The following is a 20,326-nucleotide window of genomic DNA, read 5'->3' as shown; positions in this document are numbered from 1 at the left end:
CCTGGAGGACTGAACAGGCAAAATTTACATTATGACGGACATGACTGTCCAGGCAGTGGTGCTTTTTAAACGTGTGCAGTGATGCTTACGTCGCAGTCTGACAAGACATCCAGGACAGGGACAACGAGCTAAAACAGTGGGGGCAGCATTGGCACTGGTGGAATGAGCCCGCAGGACCTCGGCAGGAGGGGTGCTTTCTGGCCAGAGCATAGCAGATCATGTAGCTCATTGACCCTCCTGGCTGATGTAAGTGTCACTAGAAAGGCTGTTTGGATGGTCAACAGACAGAGTGCAGCTATGCATGTGCTCGAAGGGTGAGAACGTTAAAAATGTCAAGAATAAGTTCAGTTCTCATTGGGGAAAGATGAAGAATTTCAGAGCAAACATGAGTTGGAGTCCTTTCAGAAAACGAATCATAAAAGACTAGAACAGAGAGGGTTGACAGGCAACTGCATGAAAGCCTACAGGACTGAAAAAATGCCATTTTACTGTGCTCAAAACAAAGCCTTGCGAGGCTAACGAGAGAACAAATGAAAACCTGGGCAAAGGTGCAAAGAAAGGATCAACATTTTTGGAAGTTCACCACGCCACAAACTTGAGCCAACAGCATGTGCTTACTCTTGGCTGAGGGACACCTGACTGCCCAAATGACACTGCAGACTTCTGGAGGGAGGACAAACACTATTGGTTGCCACAGCTGTCTCCATGCATGCAGGCAGCCCATGCGCAGGTTTGGGTACAGGAGATTGCCCTGTTGCTGTGAGAGGAGATCCTCCTAAAAAGGGCAGCCTGAACAGAGGACCGATGCTCATGCTCATGATACCATACTCTCTATGGCCAATCCGGAGTCACATGAATTACTTGGGCCTGGTTGTTCCTGATATCCTTGAGAACTCTGGGCAGGAGTAATATAGACAGAAAGGCCTACAGGAGGTCTGACGTCCACTTGAGACAAAATGCATCTCCAAGTGAGAGCAGTCTTGGAGACTCCAGCTCGCAGAAGTGCTGACACTGCATATTCTCTGTGGTGGTGAATAGCTCTCCCTAATCGCGGAAGGGACTTTGCACTACCACCAGGTGGAAAAGCCATTTGTGACCCATGAGGCATCGACAGCTGAGTTTGTCTGCCCTGGAATTCACAGCTTGTTTTGTAAAACCAGGAATATGTTGTGATGTTCCAGCCATGTCCACAGATGTAGGTCCTCTTGACACAGGCAACTCAAACCCACCTCGCCCTGCTTTTTGCAATACCATATGGCGGTGGTGTTGTCCGTGAACACCTGAACTACCTTTTCTTGATGGAAGGAAAAAAGGCTTTCAATGTCGGGTGAATCACTCTCAACTCCAACAGGATGATGTGGAGCTGAGACTCTGCCAGAGAGCAGAGTCCTCTGATCTCCACCACTCCCAGATGGCCGCCTCAATCCAGGAGCGACACATCTGTCACCACAGTCAGCTCTAGATGAAGAAGGAAGAGGAGTCTGCCGCTGACCCAATCGCGGATTGTCAGCCACCACTGCACATCTTTTGCAGTTCCTTCCAATATCTAGAACGGGTCAGAGAGATTCCCCCAATGCTGTGCCCACTGAGACTTCAGGACCCAATGAAAAGCCCGGATATGCCAGTGGGTATGTGTTATGATGCAGGTGGCTGTGAGAACCAGCAGCCTCATAGTCAACCTCACCAAAATCCAGGACAGAGGCTGAAATTTCAGAATCATAGCCTGAATATCCTAGACTTACCAATCCTGAGGATAGGGTCGAAACTGTACTGTCTAGAACAGCTTCAATGAAAGGGAGTGTCTGAAAGGGAGTAGGGTGAGACTTTCGCATGTTGATAGTGAATCTCAGTGAATGCAGTAGGTCGCCATAGTCTTGAGGTGGGAGGCGGCTGCCTGGGGCAAGCCAGCATTCAACAGGCAGTCGTCGAGGTAGGGGAAGAACAGAACCCCTGACCTCCACAGATAGACTACGACCACTGCCATCACCTTTGTGAACACCTAAGGGGCACTGGTAAGGTTAAAAGGAGCACAAAGTGCTTGTGGCGACCGTGGACTGCACATAACACCTGTAGGCAGGCAGGACAGGTATGTGAAAATAGGTACATTGCAAGTCTAGTGCTACAATCCAGACTCCAGAGCAGACAGGACCTGAGCTAACGTTAGCGTCTTGAATACCTCTTTCTTCAGGAAGAAGTTGAGAGGGTGCACATCTAATATAGGGTGGAGACCTCTGTCCTTTTTGGGCACCAGAATGTAGCAGGATCATCAACCAGGACCTACTTCTGATGCCAGCCTTCTCTTTATGGCACCTTTGGCTAAAAGAGTCTGCACTTCCTGGCGGAGCAGGGAAAGGTGGTCATTCTTTAATCAGGCCGCAGGGTTTTGTTGAATTGAAGGGTGAAATCCAGCGGAAAAATTTGGAGCACCCATTTAACCAATAATGTGGACTACCAGTGGGACAGATGGTGCTTCATTCTGCCACCAACTGGTTTACCGTGATGGTGTGACGGCAAACTAAAGGGGGTTGGAGGACGCAGCTGCCGAGGTAGTGCCGGACTGGGCAGATCTCTCACCTTGGGTCCCACAGGGCTTTTGGCAACTGCGTCCGCAGTCCCGAAAAGACTGGGAAGCCTGTTGGCCGGGTTGGAATGGAGGCGTTTGTTGGCCACAGAAGGGGGCGAAAGGCAGAGTGGGGCTGATGCGGGGCACTGGAGAATTCTAGTGACCCTGCTGTCCTTAAAGCAGTCGAGGGCAAAATATGTCTTGTTGCCAAAGAGGCGGTGTCATCGAAGAGCAAGTCCATAAGGGATACTTGGACATCCCACGAAAAGCCAGTAAACCTCAGCTAGGCATGGGGTCGGAGTGTTTGGATGTGGAGGTCTAAACGACCAGGCTTTCTGGGATGGAGTGCTGGGTGAGGAATGCAGGCCGGTGGGCAATTGTACTGCGTGCAGGTGCCCCTGAGGAGGGCTTGGCCCATGCCCTGAGCAGAACATCTGTGAGGGCTCTGTTAAGGGAGAGGAGAGTTTCTGCAGGAACCCCTCCAGTGAAGCATCTGTCAAGATGTTCATCTTGACTGCCACCAGTGGCAGCATAAGGTACAGGAACTCAGCCGCCATCCTCAGCACCAAGGCAATTGAAGCCCCTTCCTCCATAGCAACACTAGGAGGAGAAACTAAGCCAGATGTCCAAACCTTGGCATCCACCAGCTCTTCGAACCAATTCTCTTTGGACTTTATCAAGAGGTTAGGTTAGCCATAAGCATACTCCAATCCCTCACAGTTGTACTCTCTATAGGGCAGATTGGAAAAAAGTAGGCTCTGGCTATGATTCGGAAGGCCGAGTTCCAGCCAGCGCCAAAGAAAATGTTGAGCCATTGGCGGTCTACAGAATGATGTCACTGCCGGGCTACGGGAAGGAGCTGATCTGGATCGAGGAATGGATCCAAGTATAGGGGCACCTGCTGATTCCGTGGGGTTGGAAAGTGTTCAAGAGGGGTAGGCCTGCCCAAATATGACGCGTATGACCTCCTAAAACTCTTAACTGGGTGGGGTCGCTCCAGCTAAAGGAAATTCTGGGAGGCATGGAGCAGACCCAGACTCGGGCTCTGCGGCTGAGGCATGGGAGAGGGACCTGGAATGGTGGCGTCATTTCTGCACCTTGTCCAAAGACTTGGACTGATGGAGAGAAGTTAGAGGGACTTACCCGACAATGATTTTGAGCACAATAACTAGCACCCTGAGAGGCTCAGTGAACTGGCAGAGACTTTCCACGTATCTGGGACCTGAAGTGTCTGGGAGTTGAATGGTGCTGGGCAACCAGGAGCTTCAAGAAATGCTCCCGAATTGTCTTTGGATTCATGGTGCGCAGTGAGGTAGGCCTTGGAGTTGTGGCCTGGCTCCAGCCACCAGAAACAAACCAAGTGGGGGTCTGTCAAAGAAACCACAGGGTTTAAACCCACCAAGTTTTTTTTTTTTATTATTTTTTTGTTTAGGGGACATCCGGACTAACCCTGGGAGCAAAAAGCTCAAAAGGGTTGAAAAAGCATGTGAAAAATGCTCCAAGAAATGGACTGAGGTAGCCCTCTCTAGAGCTGCACTGATGGTGTGGAAAGGGAAAAAAAACAACTGGTGTCAGCGCACTGGGGTGGCACCTATATAGGCACGCCGCACATCACATCTGATGCGTATGCCAAACAGATCGATGCTACCAACTGGCGTGGAGAGGCACTGCTTGAAAATTTCTTGATCCAGTCAATTAATTAATCAGGATTTGTAAAGCACAGCTAATCACCTGACAAAGCATCCAGGCACTTGCAGGACCCGGAGAAAGCAGTGAAAACAAGGGGAAAGCAAGGGGAAGGCACACACAAAAAACGGAGGAAAAAGCAAGGAAAAAACCGTGAGAGAGAGGGAAAAGCAATGAGAAGGCACAAAAAACGAGGGAAAAACAAATAGAAGGCACACAAAAAAACAGGGGGAAAAGCAAAGAGGAAGCAGTGAAAAAGAGGGAAAAGCAAGGAGAAGGCACACAAAACACAGGAAAAACTAAGGAGAAAGCAGTGAAAACTAGGAAAATGCAAGGAGAAGGCATACACAAAAAGGGAGAAAAAGCAAGTAGAAAGCAATGAGAGTGAGGGAAAAGCAAGCAAAAGACAGACAGTGGGTGAAAGCAAGGAGAAAGTAGTGAAAGCAATGGAAAAGCAAGGAGACGGCACACAAAAAAATGGGAAAAAGCAAGGCGAAAGCAATGAAAACAAGGAAAAAGCAAAGAGAGTGTACACACAACGGGGGAAAAAGCAAGGAGGAAGCAGTGAGGACAACGGGAAAAGCTAGGAGAATGCACTCAAAAAATAAATCGGGAGAAACATCAAGGAGAAGACAAGAAAAAGAGCGATGCAAAGGCACAGGAAGAGCTGGGCCTGTCCTGGGAGAAGGGAGGGACACTGGGAGGCGGTGGTCGGGGCTAGGCGGGAGATGCGAAACAAGGAGCGGCAGGTATGAGTGCCAATGAGGGAAAAAGAGGGGAGAAAGCTGTGAAAATGAAGGATAAGCAAGGAAAAGGCACACTAAAAACATGAAAAAAGCAAGGAGAAAGCAGTGAAAACGAGGGAAAAGCAAGTAGAATGCACACAAAAACCAGGGAAAAAGCAAGGTGAAAGCAATGAAAACAATGGAAAAGCAAGGAGAGGGCAGACAAAAAAACAGGGGACCAGGCAAGGAGAAAGCGGTAAAAACTAGGGAAAAACCAAAAGGAGGCATGCAAAAAAACTGGGCAAAAAACAAGGGAAAAAAAATCTGTGAAATCGAGGGAAAAGCAAGGAGAAAGCAGGAGCAATGCAGCAGCATGGGGAGAGCTGAGCCTGAGGAATATTCTAAGGTAAGGAATCTGCAGTTAGAAGTCTATCAGATATCTTCAGATTGTAGATAACTGAATCATCACAGACTGCATAATTTCACACCTTTTGGAGACCAAGTAGTATTCTGCTTGGGGAACATGTAAACAGTGTGTGATTATACCATCCACAAATCAATAATTGCTCTGGCAGTAGTTGATCATACAATGGCATAGTGCATGTTCTCAGTAAGACCATAAAGACCATAGAGCAGCTGAATGACAGAAGTACGGAATGGAGCAATAGAAGGAATAAGTCAATCAACAATGCAACCAAGGTTGAGAAGTAGAACACCAGCTTAGAGGTGTATGCTAAGGAGGAGGCAGCATATAAAGTGACTGGAATGGGAAAAGCAGGCATAAAGACAACATTTCGGACCGGTGCTGGGGTTTCCTCCAGTACGAGAATGAAAATGGGAAAAAGTCAACACATAGATATGGCTATTGTAGAAGTCGTTGTAGGAAACAAACGGAAATGGCATTTAAGAAGGTCAAGCAGTATCCTTTGCCCCACTTAGATGGATTTAAAGGTCATTTGTGGACCTGTCAATCACAATCAAAGTTTTCATGTCAAGGTAAAAGTAACTTAAATTATTTTCAAATATGTCACTTTGGGACACCCATAGAGAATTTTAAACACTTGTGTTGGATCCCAATACGCCACAAGGGATACTCACACCTTCATATAAAGAACTCCTCTAAACTTGAGAATACACCCTTTCCTCTAAAAAGTTTGGACAGATGTGGAGTAAATTTGATGATGAAGCACTCCACTTGGTTTGGTGGGTGAGGGCTTGCCTCCATTTTTTTTTTTTTTACGAGGCCCACACTTTCTAATCTAAGGTATCCATATAACACTTTGCAAATACATCTGGCTATCCTGCATCTGAATTGTCTATTTTGATTTGGTAGTGTCTCGATGGCAGGATACAATCCTTAGCTGGACCACTCCTCTTACTCTCTTCTTTGTTTAGAGTAACCCTAACTGACGGCCATTCAAAGAGGGTTCTGGATTTAAGTGTTATTTTTAACACTTGTTACAGTGTGTTATGCTTCTAGATGTTTATAAAGCTCAAACTGCCATCAACAGTTTACTCTAAAAGCACAATACGACAGAAAAAGAGATGATTCAAAATAAGCTCTGCCTCAATGTTTTGAAGTCTGAAATTTGTGGGCCTCGTGCCTCTTCCAGGTTTGTGTTCAACCAGTCAACATGTTTGTCCCCAGTCCACCTCCCCTCCATCCAACCCCAAGCTAGACCAGAAAATCTGAAACCACCCACTTTGGTTGGATTCTTATCAGGTATTTATCTCTCCCATATCAGTAATGTGTAATATCAGTAATGTGGTAATGAATCTTCTAACCCTACTACTTCTTCCACATCAGACCACACGTCTACACATGCTATCTTTCAGATTGTTGTACTACATGGCAATCTAGAAAGGTCTTATCATTTACAACAATCACTACTCAGAAAAGGGCTCAGTCTCATGCCACTTGCTTCATCTCAAGACTGCCCCAATCTAATACCACCTATGCAAGTTAAGTGCTACACTGGCTAACAATAAAATAACAAACACAGTTTACACAGTGTAGATGGAGCAATACAATAGGTGGCCTGACCCACCTAAGGAAGGTCTATCACAAGTACTAGCTGACCAGACATCTTACATCAGCATCCCTGAATGTGCTTTCCATTCAAACTATTAAGAACATGCCTTTGAGAGACAGTGCTCCAATTCCTTCCCTCACAATCTTAGCCATGAAGGCATAAAGAATATTTATTGAAAAAACTAAAAATGTTCTTGTTTTTAGGGGCCTTTAACTCAAGGACCCCAGACATTCCAGAGCACATCTCAGCATGTACATTTCTGGATCTTATCTCCTCCATGCACACTCCTCCCCACTGCTTTAAAGTTGTGCAATATAAAAAACAATTATTCAAATCAGAATCATCTTTGTCATGGTTAGTGGGTTCAAGGTGGCTTCAAGCCTACTTATGTATTTGCATGCATAGCATCACAAGTACAAATCTCACAACTTAGCTTGAAGTAAGTCTCTAGATCACAATGCCAACATTTGTTCCAAACATTAAAGTTTCTTAATCTCTTCCCTTGCACAATGTCACCCCAAAATACCTTTGAGTTCCGGTTGCAGTGCTCAGAGGAAAGTATCAGTCCAGGCAGGTTACTAGGCAACTCCAGGCGTCTGAAATACCACACCAGATTCCAGAACACAATGGGATGATGATCCACAAATCCTGCCACGGTGATAGCCAGATCACCTTCATTTTCTAGCAGGCTCTCCAGCTCTTTCCACACCACCAGCGGACTGAGGTAAGGAACTGTGACAGGTTCTGGGTTGGACAACCTCCATTCCAAGCTCAAAGGATCCTAAGTACAAAAAAATCATCATTAAAACAGAGCGATCAATGACAATGCAGCTTACTTGCTGAGAACATCCCATAAGAACATCCTCCTCATCATAGGAGCAATAAAGCTTTTGGTTTTATAGGTCCTGATTTTTTTTGCATCTAGCCAAAACTTTTATCTGGGATGGATAATTCTGCTGGTGCTGAACAAAGATTCATTTCTACAAGTGCCAGGTTTCTGGGCACAGAGATTAATATAGGCATATGTTGCCTAAACTGTGTGACAGCTCATGTTTAAGTCAGAGGGGTTATTTAGACAGCCAGTTTGTGGTGGAGGAACACCAACCATAACAAGAGATCGCTACCGTGAAGTGGAACATCATTTTGGCAAAAATTCCTCCGCAGGCATGGTAGGAAGCACTGTCAATAAATAATTCTTAACGACCTGAGCCTTGGATTATCTTTCCTGCTCAGGACCATCATGCCTCAAATGATGGCCCCGGGTACAGAAATTGTGTGATGGAAGGTCCACTCTATTTAGGGACGGCCTTCCAATACATTGAAATAGTGGCTGTAAGACAGATGGGCCATGTAGTGGATGGGACACTATATCATAGATATTGGACGGCAGAGCCAGCTGAAGTCCCATCTTAAGAAACAAGATCAGGGAAAGTTTGCTGGTATTGTGCTTCCAAGGCCATGTTATGAAAATTTGCATGAAAAAAGGGATTTAATTTAGGTCGAAAGACCCATGCTCTAATCTAAGTGAAAGCAACCGCATTTCACAAATGTGTTTGTTTCTGAATGAAATTAGGGAATAAAATAGTATTAAGGCCAACATTGAAGATCTCATTGATTATTTGTTTTAAGGGAATGGAGGTTGGACACTAGTGAGTTTGGTTTTTATGGTTTTCATCATTAGCTCTAATAATTATGAGACAGTTATCCAGCTTTATCCATGACCCTTTCCCAGGGTAATGTTTATGTGAAAATTACTTGCGCTTTCTATTGACATTGAGTAGAAAAAGAAAACAAGGACACAGATAATATATGGCACATAGAGGTACAAACCCCGGTTTCCTGCAGGCTAGTGGGGAGGCTGCCAGTGGAAATAATCTGGGTCATCTTCCGCTTTCCTTTCACATTCTCTTCATGTGGTCCAAACACACTGATGCTCCTGGCCACTGGGTGACTAGAGTCTTCAAGGAGGTTGGTGGCTTCCTTCCTTCGTCCTGAAGGAATCTCCATGCTTCTAATCAGAGAATCTTTCTGCTGCTTTACAAGCCTGACAAAACGAGTAATGCAGAAGTTTTATCATGCACTTCATGGGTTCAAATAGAGTTTCGAAATAGGGTGAATGTCCTCATGCTAGGTACAAGAAAGATTGGAGCTAGAAAAAGGATTACACATAATGTATACACATCAACTCTGACAGGATGTCAAATTGTATTAAAATCTAATGTTTATTAATCTGCCTTAAACAGTTCAAGCCAAATAAACATATTAAAGAGTGGGATGTCGAAGACCCCAAAACGTAACAGAAATAAAAACAATTAAGCATACAGAGTCTCAGTTAGAAAACAGGACCTTTCCGCTTCTAGTATGCCATAACACTGAAGGCAGTTTCTTAGTGTTTGCTCCAGGAAGAGGTTTATCAAGAATACATTAGACAAGAAATACACACCATTGTGATGACTTTAGTAAATTCAGTCCTTTAGCTCATTCCCACTACAACAACCACCAATTGTTGTAAGTGGGCGTTAATCCTTCAAACTATTAATGAAAAGAGCTCCACCAATAACAAGCATTTGCTTCTTTCTATATGCCAGTACTGACATTTTACATGGTAGCTGCACACACACACCCTTAAAGCTGGGTACTTATTCGACTGCTGCCTATATCCTGAGAGCGGATGAATGATTTATCTTAATAACAGAAAACTGCCTAAAGACTAACAGTAAAGGGGACTACTATCGAGGCAACATGGACTGGTTGTAGCATTTAGTGTCTGCCCACTCACAATTTGTGGGTAAGGATTACCAAGTGGAGAACATTCACACGGGGAGCAAAGTGCAAGGAACATCAAATAGAGAACTGGCGCTGGAAAACACTGGTAAGAAGTCCCACTGCATAAAGTGACTGTTCCTGGGATCTGCGTGTGGCCTGCAGATCCACTGGAGCCTTTCATTTATATGTGACCAAATGATTGAGTGCCCTTCTTTCGAACTAATACCCAATTTTCTATATCCTAAGATATGATAAACCCAGGATAACAAGATTGCCTGATATAACTGAAGGAGATAGATTTTTTGAAAAGACGAAAGGGTGTGTGAGAAATGCCACTTCACATCTATTAAAGACACTAATTAAGAATCAGTAGTCAAAATGGCATGTAGCTCACTGACCCTCGTGGTAGAAGTAGCAGCTACTTGGTATTACGTTTTAGTGAAGAAGCGACCCAATTTACGGTAAGTGTTTAAAGATTTGCTCTTGATGACTGTCATAACCAAAATGAGGAAGAACTTCAGCGTAGGTCTCTTTCTCATACTGGCGTTCTATTGCCTCCTGAGGCAAAGACTCTCTAGGAGTGCTTTTAAATGCTCATATTGCTCAGAAGAACGAACAGGCAAGTCACTACAAAGTATGGCTGGGCCCACATCTGTCAGTAGAGAACAAGAATTGATATCCATATGCAGAAGATGTGAGGGAGTAGTATGGCTAGGTATGAGAAGTGCTGAGGAGGGCCAACTACAAGCATAATCTGTAATACTTTGTTTCAAAAAGAGGTTTCTCATCCCAGCACTAAGTAGGCGTATATTTCACAAACTGGTAATGGGAAAGCTATACCTTAGACTGCATACCATAATGGCCAGAAGGCTCGTTCAGTCTGCCTTTTTGACTGTCTGTGATGCAAAATCCCTACATTGTTAACAATTTTATGTTTGCTTTCTTAGACTATTGCATGCTTCACAGTTTTAAGTTTTTGTTTTCATTTTCACCTGTGAGCATTAGTTTTTTTAACTAATGGGGGGCATTATGAGTGGGTATTCGGGTTGTATATTTCATCTTATGTCACGGTTTTTCAACAACAGAATTATTATACATGATAAGTAAATGAAGGCAAAACCATGAACACTGAACAAAAAAAACAACAAAAAATCAAACCACTTATGAAATTGGTCTTGGAAATTATAGTAACATTTACTGTAAGTTTAGTGTTTGACATGGGCCTCTTTGCTACACACACATTCTGCAACAATCATAGCATTTAGATATGTTTATCTAAATGCTATTAGATATGTTTATCTATCTAAATGCTGAAAGCGAACTGTAAAGATCATTGAGCATAACATGCTTAATTTACGCTAGCCACTTAGCCGCTAACATGCTAACTTACTGCTCATAACATCTGACTTGGCAAAGATCATTGTATCTTTAATTGGTGACTCTTGGCTGCGCTTACCTGTTTGAGCACAAATTGTCTTGAGGGATATTAGCAGAGGCGGTGAATCCAGAAGAAGGAACGGATACCACATCTGACTTTCCTACATGACAGGAAGTAGACGTCAGAATCTGCATGTTTTCTGTAGAGGGGCTATGCTTCAGAAAGTACCTATGAGCAACAACAAAATGTTAAAATACAAGAGTGAAGATTGCAGGGGTTCTCCTACATGATTTCGTGACCTCAAACATATAAGCAAAGCAGCAGCTCCACAAGCGTCTTGTATTCCCTACAGACTTTGAGCAGTCTTAGGTATTAGTTAACCACAATACGCCTATAGACACTGCACATTTCTCTATCCTTTATATTTTAGGCCTCTGTTAAGCACGCAAATTAAACTACTTGACTTCAATAATTGGAATAAAAGCTTTGACCTGTTTAACCTTTTCTCAGTCACATTAAATACAGTGTGATATTTCTACCAATCAGGGAACCATATGACATCAGCTGTATTACGATTTCCTTGAAGTGCCCAACAATTAGTTTTCGAAAGCACTGTGCCCCATGCGCCCGAACTTTGTGTACTCTCTTACTATGCTGCACAAGAAATTCAAACTAAGATCCATAGGGGAACGTTTTAATTCTGCATATTAGCTACCTGCAATTAAAAATGGAAAAAAAGAAGACATTTTTTTAACCTTTCTCTCTGATGGCTTTGCCATGCTTTTGTAGCATTTTAGGCTTATGCAATTATAGCTTACCCATAAGATATGATTGTGTGAGCATGCAATAGTTGTACAAAATATTGATCTTCCAAAAACCTAAAAAACATACCTTCTGCCGATCTCTAGGGATGTTCTATCCCAGCTCTAGGTGTATGCATGTCACACAGGTATCTGCTTGCCCCACTCTCCCATTGGCTACCCACAACACATTTGTTTTCTCACTATCTTAAAGTTAAGAGCACAGAAGGGAGGGAAGATAAAGCAGGAATGTCTGCAGGAAGAGGGCTAATTACTTTAAAACATGTTTAGAAAAGGACAATAAGTTAAAGGAGGCGATGACCCACACAATCCTTATCAGGGTGAACCACTAAAATCACTATATTAACTTGAGCTCAACATCCTAGTAAGTATCACACAAAGCAGATAGGAGTAACTGAGAGGCAATGAGTAAAGTACTTATGCAGAACTAGAACAGTAACAAGTCAAACACACAACAAAAGAAACATTCCAAACCAAGTGAGTACATTTTGATGAATTAAATGACACCAAAATGACAAGAATCTAATAAGTGGAACCAGAGATATAAATTTGTAAAGTTTTAAACAACAATAGTGCCAGAAACTGTTACATGCCAACCAGGGTCAACTGGTCACAGTAGACTGGAACATAGGTGTGATTTGAGGCCAACTGAGATGGAGCGTAGGTTAGGTACACAAACTAGGTTGAACCCAGTTGGAAGTGTAACCTTGGGACTTAGATTAAAAAATGGAAGTCAAACATATTCAGCGGGGGAAGGCAGCAGACTGTTCTGCTCCTTGAGGTCAGACAGCTGTCAGACAAAGTCCAGCTGAAGCTGTTTTTGACGGGAAAAATCAGAGTGGGAGAAATTCGAATTTCGCACCTAAGGAAGGTCCCTCGACGGCCAGATACTTTTGGCACCTTTGCCTGGTCAAGATTTCTTTGCCTGCATGATGCTGACTTCATGAGGCCAGATACATTCTCCGTAAGGTTCAAATGAATTGGATTTTTTGCTGCGGAAAAGCTCAGAGGACGACAAAATCTGAATCTTTAGCCCACCACACTGCACCCCACTCCGATTAGCATAGCAGGCTGAACAGGAGTTCAGCCTTATAATCCTTAGAGTAAACGTCTTTGCCCTGGGTACAAGACAGAGCAGGTTCAGTCCTTCAGAGCTCATCTCAGGTCTCCACCAGACAAGTTCAGCCCTCTTCTGATCTTCCTCAGGTTCAGTAGTGTTCTGAAGAGTCCTAAAGAGGGTACTGGGGATCCCACTTTTATGAATCCTGGCTTATTCCTAACCAATGGGGTACTAGTTCTCAGGGGTTACCCTACCCATGTTTGCAGCATTTCCTGGGTGCCCTACTGCAAACCATCATACCGTGCCCCTCTTTGCCTATACCTATGATGGTGAAATTCTTCTTGTGCAGAACCTGTGTGCACACCCCAAAGATGTGGCCAGGGAAATGAGCAAAACCTCTTCTGTAGTCACTTCAAACCGGTTCTGGGGGAAGCTTCCTCCCTACTGTGATTACAGCTGGGCTGACTGGGGGAAGAAAGAATGGGTCTTGCAGATGTTGTCATCGGTCTATGATAGGGGAGACCCCACTGAAGTTACTTAAGTTCCTTGACAATGCCCAAATGGTCATATATCCAAAGGAACCCACAACAAAAGCCTTTGTCTCTGCTCTGGGAGCTGTTTTAATATTTCAGATATGGTTGAGCACTCAAGAGTACTGCAGCTAGAAGCTAATGCAGATTGGCCTCCAGAAGCTATAAGCATGGAAAAGGTAACTTTCTAAAATCACTTTTTTCTTAACATTTATTAAAAATCATACCTCATCAGTGAATTAGGCTTTAAACAAATATTACCAAGAGTCCAAGAATAAGATTTGTAGCTGTTTCTTAGCCAAAGATACCATTATTAAATTTAATATTGCATGCCATTGTTTCTTTATGGAATAGCTAGCCTTGCTACAGTGAAAACAGTATTTAGGTGTTAGACACTGTAAGGACATGGTAATAAGTTTCTACAAGTCATACTTTTAAATACCATGCACAATACCTTATGGGCTATATGGCCTACTTAAGTAGTGATATATTCAAATTTAAAAGGAATGTTTAGAACAGAGAAAAGGGTGTATTTTGGTAAGTCGAATTGCAGTTTAAAAGCTGCTTTAGTCAGACCACAAACATAGACCTGAAGCCATGTTTTACACTGTCACTGTAGTGGATGGCACAATGTATTCTAGGGACTTATAGGCAAGTTAAATCTGCCAATTAGAAATACAACAGTTTTGTCAATTTAAAGCAGGAGCACAGGCACTTTCCTACTGGTCAGCAGGGATAAAGTACATAGAGTTCTATAGCCAGGAACAACAGATAGGGCAAAAACTCTGGGGGCACACCACACAAAAAACGTCCGTTTACAATTACTATCAGTGTAAGACTCCAAATTGAGTGAAAACTGAAGTTAATCACTTAGTGTTATAGATGTCCATCTAAGTTGGACATCTTTTCTTGACTGACATGGTTGACTATTCATTGAAGAAATCATGGGCATCATGTGCCTATATTGACACATGCTTTTCAAGACGTTACACAAATGGATTTTGCTTATGTCAGCAGGGATGTTTTCTCACACCTTCCTTTGCCCTAGTGACCACATAAAAGATGTCACAGGAGAACTTTATTTACAAAGGGCTAATTTAATTTTCAACAGTAAACTACCTTTATAGAGTAACAGGTCTTTTTTTTTAATTTTTTTTTTAAAGAGTAGTAAGCAGGAGATATATAGGCAAGGGGATTATATGACTTTTTCAAAGGAGTATCAAGCAGTAGATATTTGAGCTACTTGCCAAAAGAATCTCTTCGCTTCAAAATGGTCTGCCTCCCTTGAATATCTGCCCTGGCATGACTATCCAAACTAGAGAGGTAATTAAGGTTTTAAAACCAACAAGCTCTGTGCTGCTAAACGCCATGCTAAAAAGAATTGTGTGTTCGCTAGTGATGTCATTGTGGTGCTTTTTCATTTGAGGGCTGTTCTGTAAGGCAGGTTGCTGTCTGCATTATATTTGACTACAATAAGGTGTCTAACAAAACAGTGAGCATTACAGATGTTTTCACAGTATTTGTTGTGGCTGTTCCATTTCTCATGAACAACTGGAATTAAATTCAACTCATTTAACCTTTCTAAAGTGTAACTTAAAAAAGTAATTCTAAGATTCATAGACTGGCGTTTAGGTAGATCTTGAGGAGTTACTTTTATCTCTGAAATTCAACATAGGGTTTGTTAGACAAGAATACTTCTATTCCACTCATTTATCTGGTTAAGGTGATGGTTAGAATGAATGATGTTAGGCAGGTTAAGTGTTTCAGATATTATGGGATCTTCCCAGAGTTGAAGGACACCACCCCTGTGGCACCTGCAATGTCTGCTCACTAACAAGACACCTAACGATACTTGATTTAGACGCTATTGGGAGTTGGCGGCTCAAGAAACATACCAATTGCATACCAAAAATTGCATTTATATGATTATGTGCCCTTGCGGGTTACGTTATGTTGGTATGACTACACAACCTGTTAAAATCTGCATCAATGAACACAGGAGTAATATTAGATGTAATTGGGTCACCACAAAATTGTGTGCACATTTTTTTAGATACTCATACTCCTGATGACCTTTTTTTGGGGCTTCAAGGATAACCCATCATTCGACCTAATGATCCAGGTTTTCTTTTTAAAACTGAACAAAGTTGGGTCTTTAAACTAGGGACCAGTACACAGGGACTGAACAATGAGATACCGTGGACTTCCCTCTCATCTTAGATCACTTTCCATTGCTCACTAAGGACCTTTTGAGCATATTAATTAGTGACCGCCTGTGTATATTAGATATTAACCCCCCATGAACTAGGGGTATTGATGTGCTCTTCTCTCTTGATCACTTATACTTGGGTATGTCATCCTTATAGGCCAATATTACCTCTGGTCTGCCTTTTGATGATGATGACTTGATACTTCATTAAAGCAAATAACTGAACTTATAGTTCGAGTTCGAACTACTAATATACATTTGAGACCTAATATCGTACTAATTGTTATATCACTTTCCATTGCTTACTTAGGACCTTTTGAGCATATCATATAGTGACCGCCTGTGTATATTAGATATTAACCCCCCATGATCTAGGGGTATTGTTGTGCTCTTCTCTCTTGATCACATATACTTGGTTATGACATCCTTATAGATTAAAATTACCTCTAGTCTGCCCTTTGATGATGATGATGATTTGATACTTCATTACAGCAATTAACTGAACTTATAGTTTGGGGTTGAATTACTAATATACATTTGAGACCCAATATCGCACGAATTGTTATATTTCACGCCACTCTCTCCCCGTATTTTTGTAGGGTGACAAAGCCTCCTTTCTACCTCTATTATTACCAACGACACGATGTCCATCTTCTGTTTCAACGTCCCAGGAGCCGCGTGCGAGCCGGAAGACATCCTCTCTTCCGGGTCTCGCCGCATTATCTAGAGCTCTGACAGTGCCGGTTTGCTACTATACGGGAACGCTGGTCAGAGGGTAGGTTCGAAGAGAGGACCGCTGGCAGAATTGTAAGTGTTTTCAAACCATTATATCGAGGGTCGAGCGCTCACAGACCCGGTTTCTTTGTTATTATAATATTGGTAATTTGAGGCTAATTTTAACACCGGCGAACCAGTCCTTCTGTTGAGAGTGGTTCATTATAGCCGCTTCTTGGGGTAGTAGTTTAAGAATTTCAATAGCTCCCAGGACGGTAGTGGTTTTCGGTTCACATGAACGGATGGCGTTTATTTGCAAATATTACGCATGATGGGCTACCCACCTGTATATATTTGGTTTATCTGTACCATTGTTTGCATGAATTTTTATACATAAAGTGTAATATCTAGCTCATCACGTTACTCTGATTAGTATCTTGTGCCAATCTTGACCTTCTTTAGGACTATTACTATATACAGTGTCAGCTTTTGTCCCTGACATGAGATTCCCAAGGAGCCTTTTCCTGAATCTGGGGATGGTAAGCTTCTATTTTTAATATTTATGTGTGATTATTCACCATGCACTTCTCTCACGTGTGCACATAAATCACTATATATTGGTTACATCTGACACACGTGATTTTTCTTTTCTTTTCCAGGGCGACCTTTTATTGTTGTAGCTTGTTGACCTAACGTAAGTGACTGTCTCTTTTTCATCTCCCTCATTAGGGCTTCCTTTAGTTAAGATTTTTTGGGAGAAGATGTATTCTTTTTCGTCCTGATGAAGCGTTGTAGGATCCGACTGGACCGTTAGATGCGAAACATGTTGACCCACGATTAGAGGCACTTTTATAGTTTGAGTCCTCTCGTATTTTCGTCTATTGTGTTGAAAGTAATTGAGCATTGTCACTCATCATTTTACTTTGGTTTTTTATCTTGGTCTTCATCTCATCTATAATGATTAAATTTATGATGTTTTTTCTAGATGGATAACCAATTTTATTCTTTTTCCACTCTTTCCGGTTTGCTTTGGGACCTATAATAGGGTTCCCCATCCACATGACCTGGATTTATAAGCTACTAAAAGAGCAATACGGTTAAGAGCCCCCTCAGGGGAGCCCGCCAGGCATTGCAGCGCCGGCCTGGCGAGGGCCGTGCCCGATGATGAAGCCAGTCATCCAATGTGATGCATGAGGGCTCTCGCTCCTGTAGAATCAGGTCCCCTGGTTTTAATTTTTTGGAACAGTGTACTCTTTGACTTTGCATGATTACTATTATTGGGAGACTGTACACTGGACCAGTAATCTCCCGGTCCCTCCCCCTTATTGATTTAGATATATAGGCAAAGGTATTATATGACTTTTTCAAAGAAGTATCAAGCAGTAGATATTTGAGCTACTTGCCAAAAGAATCTCTTTGCTTCAAAATGGTCTGTCGCCCTTGAATATCTGCCCTGGCATGACTATCCAAACTAGAGAGGTAATTGAGGTTTTAAAACCAACAAGCTCTGTGCTGCTAAACACCATGCTAAAAAGAACTGTGTGTTTGCTAGTGATGTCATTGTGGTGCTTTTTCGTTTGAGGGCTGTTCTGTAAGGCAGGTTGCGGTCTTCAATATATTTGAATACAATAAGGTGTCTAACAAAACACTGAGCATTACAGATGTTTTCACAGTATTTGTTGTGGCTGTTCCATATCTCATGAACAACTGGAATTATTTTCAACTCATTTAACCTTTCTAAAGTGTAACTTAAAAAGGAATTCTAAGATTCATAGACTGACGTTTAGGTAGATCTTGAGGAGTTACTTTTATCTCTGAAATTCAACATAGGGTTTGTTAGCCAAGAATACTTCTATTCCACTCATTTATCTGGTTAAGGTGATGTTTAGAATGAATGATGTGAGGCAGGTTAAGTGTTTCAGATCAGAGGAAGGCACATGTTTAATTGAAAAGATCTCAATCTTTAACGTATTATAATGCATTCCAAAGCCAAAGCTGGAGGCATAACTGGGCTAAACACCTGGAGAAGGTCTTCAAGAACTTCCTTTACTATTGCTTGTGAGAAATACTTTTCTCTGGTCTGAGTACTTCTGTAGCCAAAAAAACATTTGCTATGTTCATATTGTGTTGCAATTTTGAAAAGGCCACATGGGTAAACTAAATGTGGTGATGAGCTCTGCCTTTTACATTCTGTAGCCTAGGTACTAATTCTTCTGAGAATGGCATGTAGAAAGCAGAACGCTGAGGTCGGGTGAAATTCTAAGAAAGTCAGTTGCTATGAATAGCTGGAGTTGCTGCTGGAGGAAATAAAGACTGTGGCCAATAAATCTGTCTTAACGTCAACACTGGTATGATGTAATTTGTATTATACACTACCACACTATAGTAGGGCCTCATGGGCTCTCAAGTATCAGCATTTAAATGGTTACGTATGCACCAGAAACACTTTTTGGTGTTTCTATAGTATGTAGATATGTTGGAACCTCTTCTCAACAGTAAAAATATATCCATGAACTCCAGAGGTGGTGGCTGCTTAAGTTGAGAACTAGGCATGTGTTTGAGGATTCTGCTCTCATTCCTTGATTGAAAACACCCTGAAGTGAGCTTTAAGCAGCTGATAAGCTATGCAGAGCATCAGCCTAACATCAAGGTATCAAGATTGCCTGCCCAAAATGGGGTCTGTCATGTTCATCTTGCAAAATGAGGTCTTTAAATTTGAATCTAGTTAAAGAATTATGGAAAAGGGATGAAAGATGTAAAGTCATTTTTTATTCTAAACAGGTTTTGTTAATGTGCTGTAGGCTGAGGGAATATGGGGGCCATCATTGTGTACTCCAGCTTCCTGTGATGGGATTGTTTGTATTCTGTTTAAGCAACTGTCATTTGATTGCTTGTTCCGCCAGGAAAAAGATGCAATGTTCAGCAAACACATCAAAATGATTGCTCTTTTCTGAAGAAGCCGGTGGATCTTGAACACAGTGAATGCTACTGTTTTTACAAGGAATATTTTGCTAGTAACCTGTGATAGGAAAGCTTTTTGAAGGGCCTGCCTAGCTACACTTATCAATACAATTTGCTCCATTTCTTTCCCCAGAAGTGCCTGGCCGAATGTGTGGCTGTGAAAATATATTCCACACCCGTCTACAGATCTGTCATGGTTGAAATGTTATCTTTTATGGCCTAACGGTTAGAAGCAAACTTTCCTTTTAGTCTCCTGTGCGGTGTATTTACTGGAGCTGTAGTTCTTTGTTAGGCACTGTCATTCTCAACATGCAGAAGGAACTCATGGGCATGCATGATGAGAGCAAAGCTTTAAGCAGTTTTACTGTGAGTGAAGTTTGCTTCAGCCATTACTAGATCATGTGCATCTGTGACTTGGATGTGGTAAGCAAGTTTTATTTTGTTGACAATAGTATCCAGTCATGTTCTAAAGAAATATGAAAGGGGGTGAAGGTGATAGATGGTCGTTGGAAAATAGACTGGCAGGCCAAGTTCTTTGATAGAGTGCAGACAAGTATAGCTATAGATGGAATGACCCACATGACTATGCTCAATGCAATTCACACCAAGCATTTGGTCCAAAGTCTGAGAGGGCAAGACTGAAAGGTATCAGTGACAGATGCCACAATGAACCTCTAGAATGCTGATCTTATGATTAGACTGGGCAAACATACATGCCAAAGGCATCTCCCTGACTAGCTGTCCACCGCAAACTGAAAAAGACTCGTGTTCAGTCATAAGACTGCAAATAACGTACTTCATTTACATCTAAAAGATTAAACATGTGTAGGATTCAAAAGGCTTCAAATGTTTTTAGTATTAATGTAAGGTTAATATTTGA

At 42.3% G+C, this 20,326-nt stretch overlaps 1 protein-coding gene across 5 annotated transcripts in view; it reads right to left on the bottom strand.

Annotated features, from left to right (window-relative positions):
• Window positions 1–20,326, bottom strand: part of DENND4A (DENN domain containing 4A) — a 518,288-nt gene that overhangs the window by 44,165 nt on the left and 453,797 nt on the right. For all 5 annotated transcript variants that reach the window (XM_069222901.1, XM_069222904.1, XM_069222905.1 and 2 more), the window contains 3 exons: window positions 11,230–11,379; window positions 8,838–9,051; window positions 7,534–7,788 (listed from right to left, as the gene is read on the bottom strand). In XM_069222901.1, coding sequence (XP_069079002.1) covers window positions 7,534–7,788; window positions 8,838–9,051; window positions 11,230–11,379 — 619 coding nt within the window. The remainder of the gene's footprint in view (window positions 1–7,533; window positions 7,789–8,837; window positions 9,052–11,229; window positions 11,380–20,326) is intronic.

This window comes from Pleurodeles waltl, chromosome 3_1, assembly GCF_031143425.1.
Source record: "Pleurodeles waltl isolate 20211129_DDA chromosome 3_1, aPleWal1.hap1.20221129, whole genome shotgun sequence".
NCBI classification, from domain to species: domain Eukaryota; kingdom Metazoa; phylum Chordata; class Amphibia; order Caudata; family Salamandridae; genus Pleurodeles; species Pleurodeles waltl.
The sequence above is the reverse complement of the archived record's forward strand: the minus strand, read 5'-3'. Positions and strand labels throughout refer to the sequence as shown.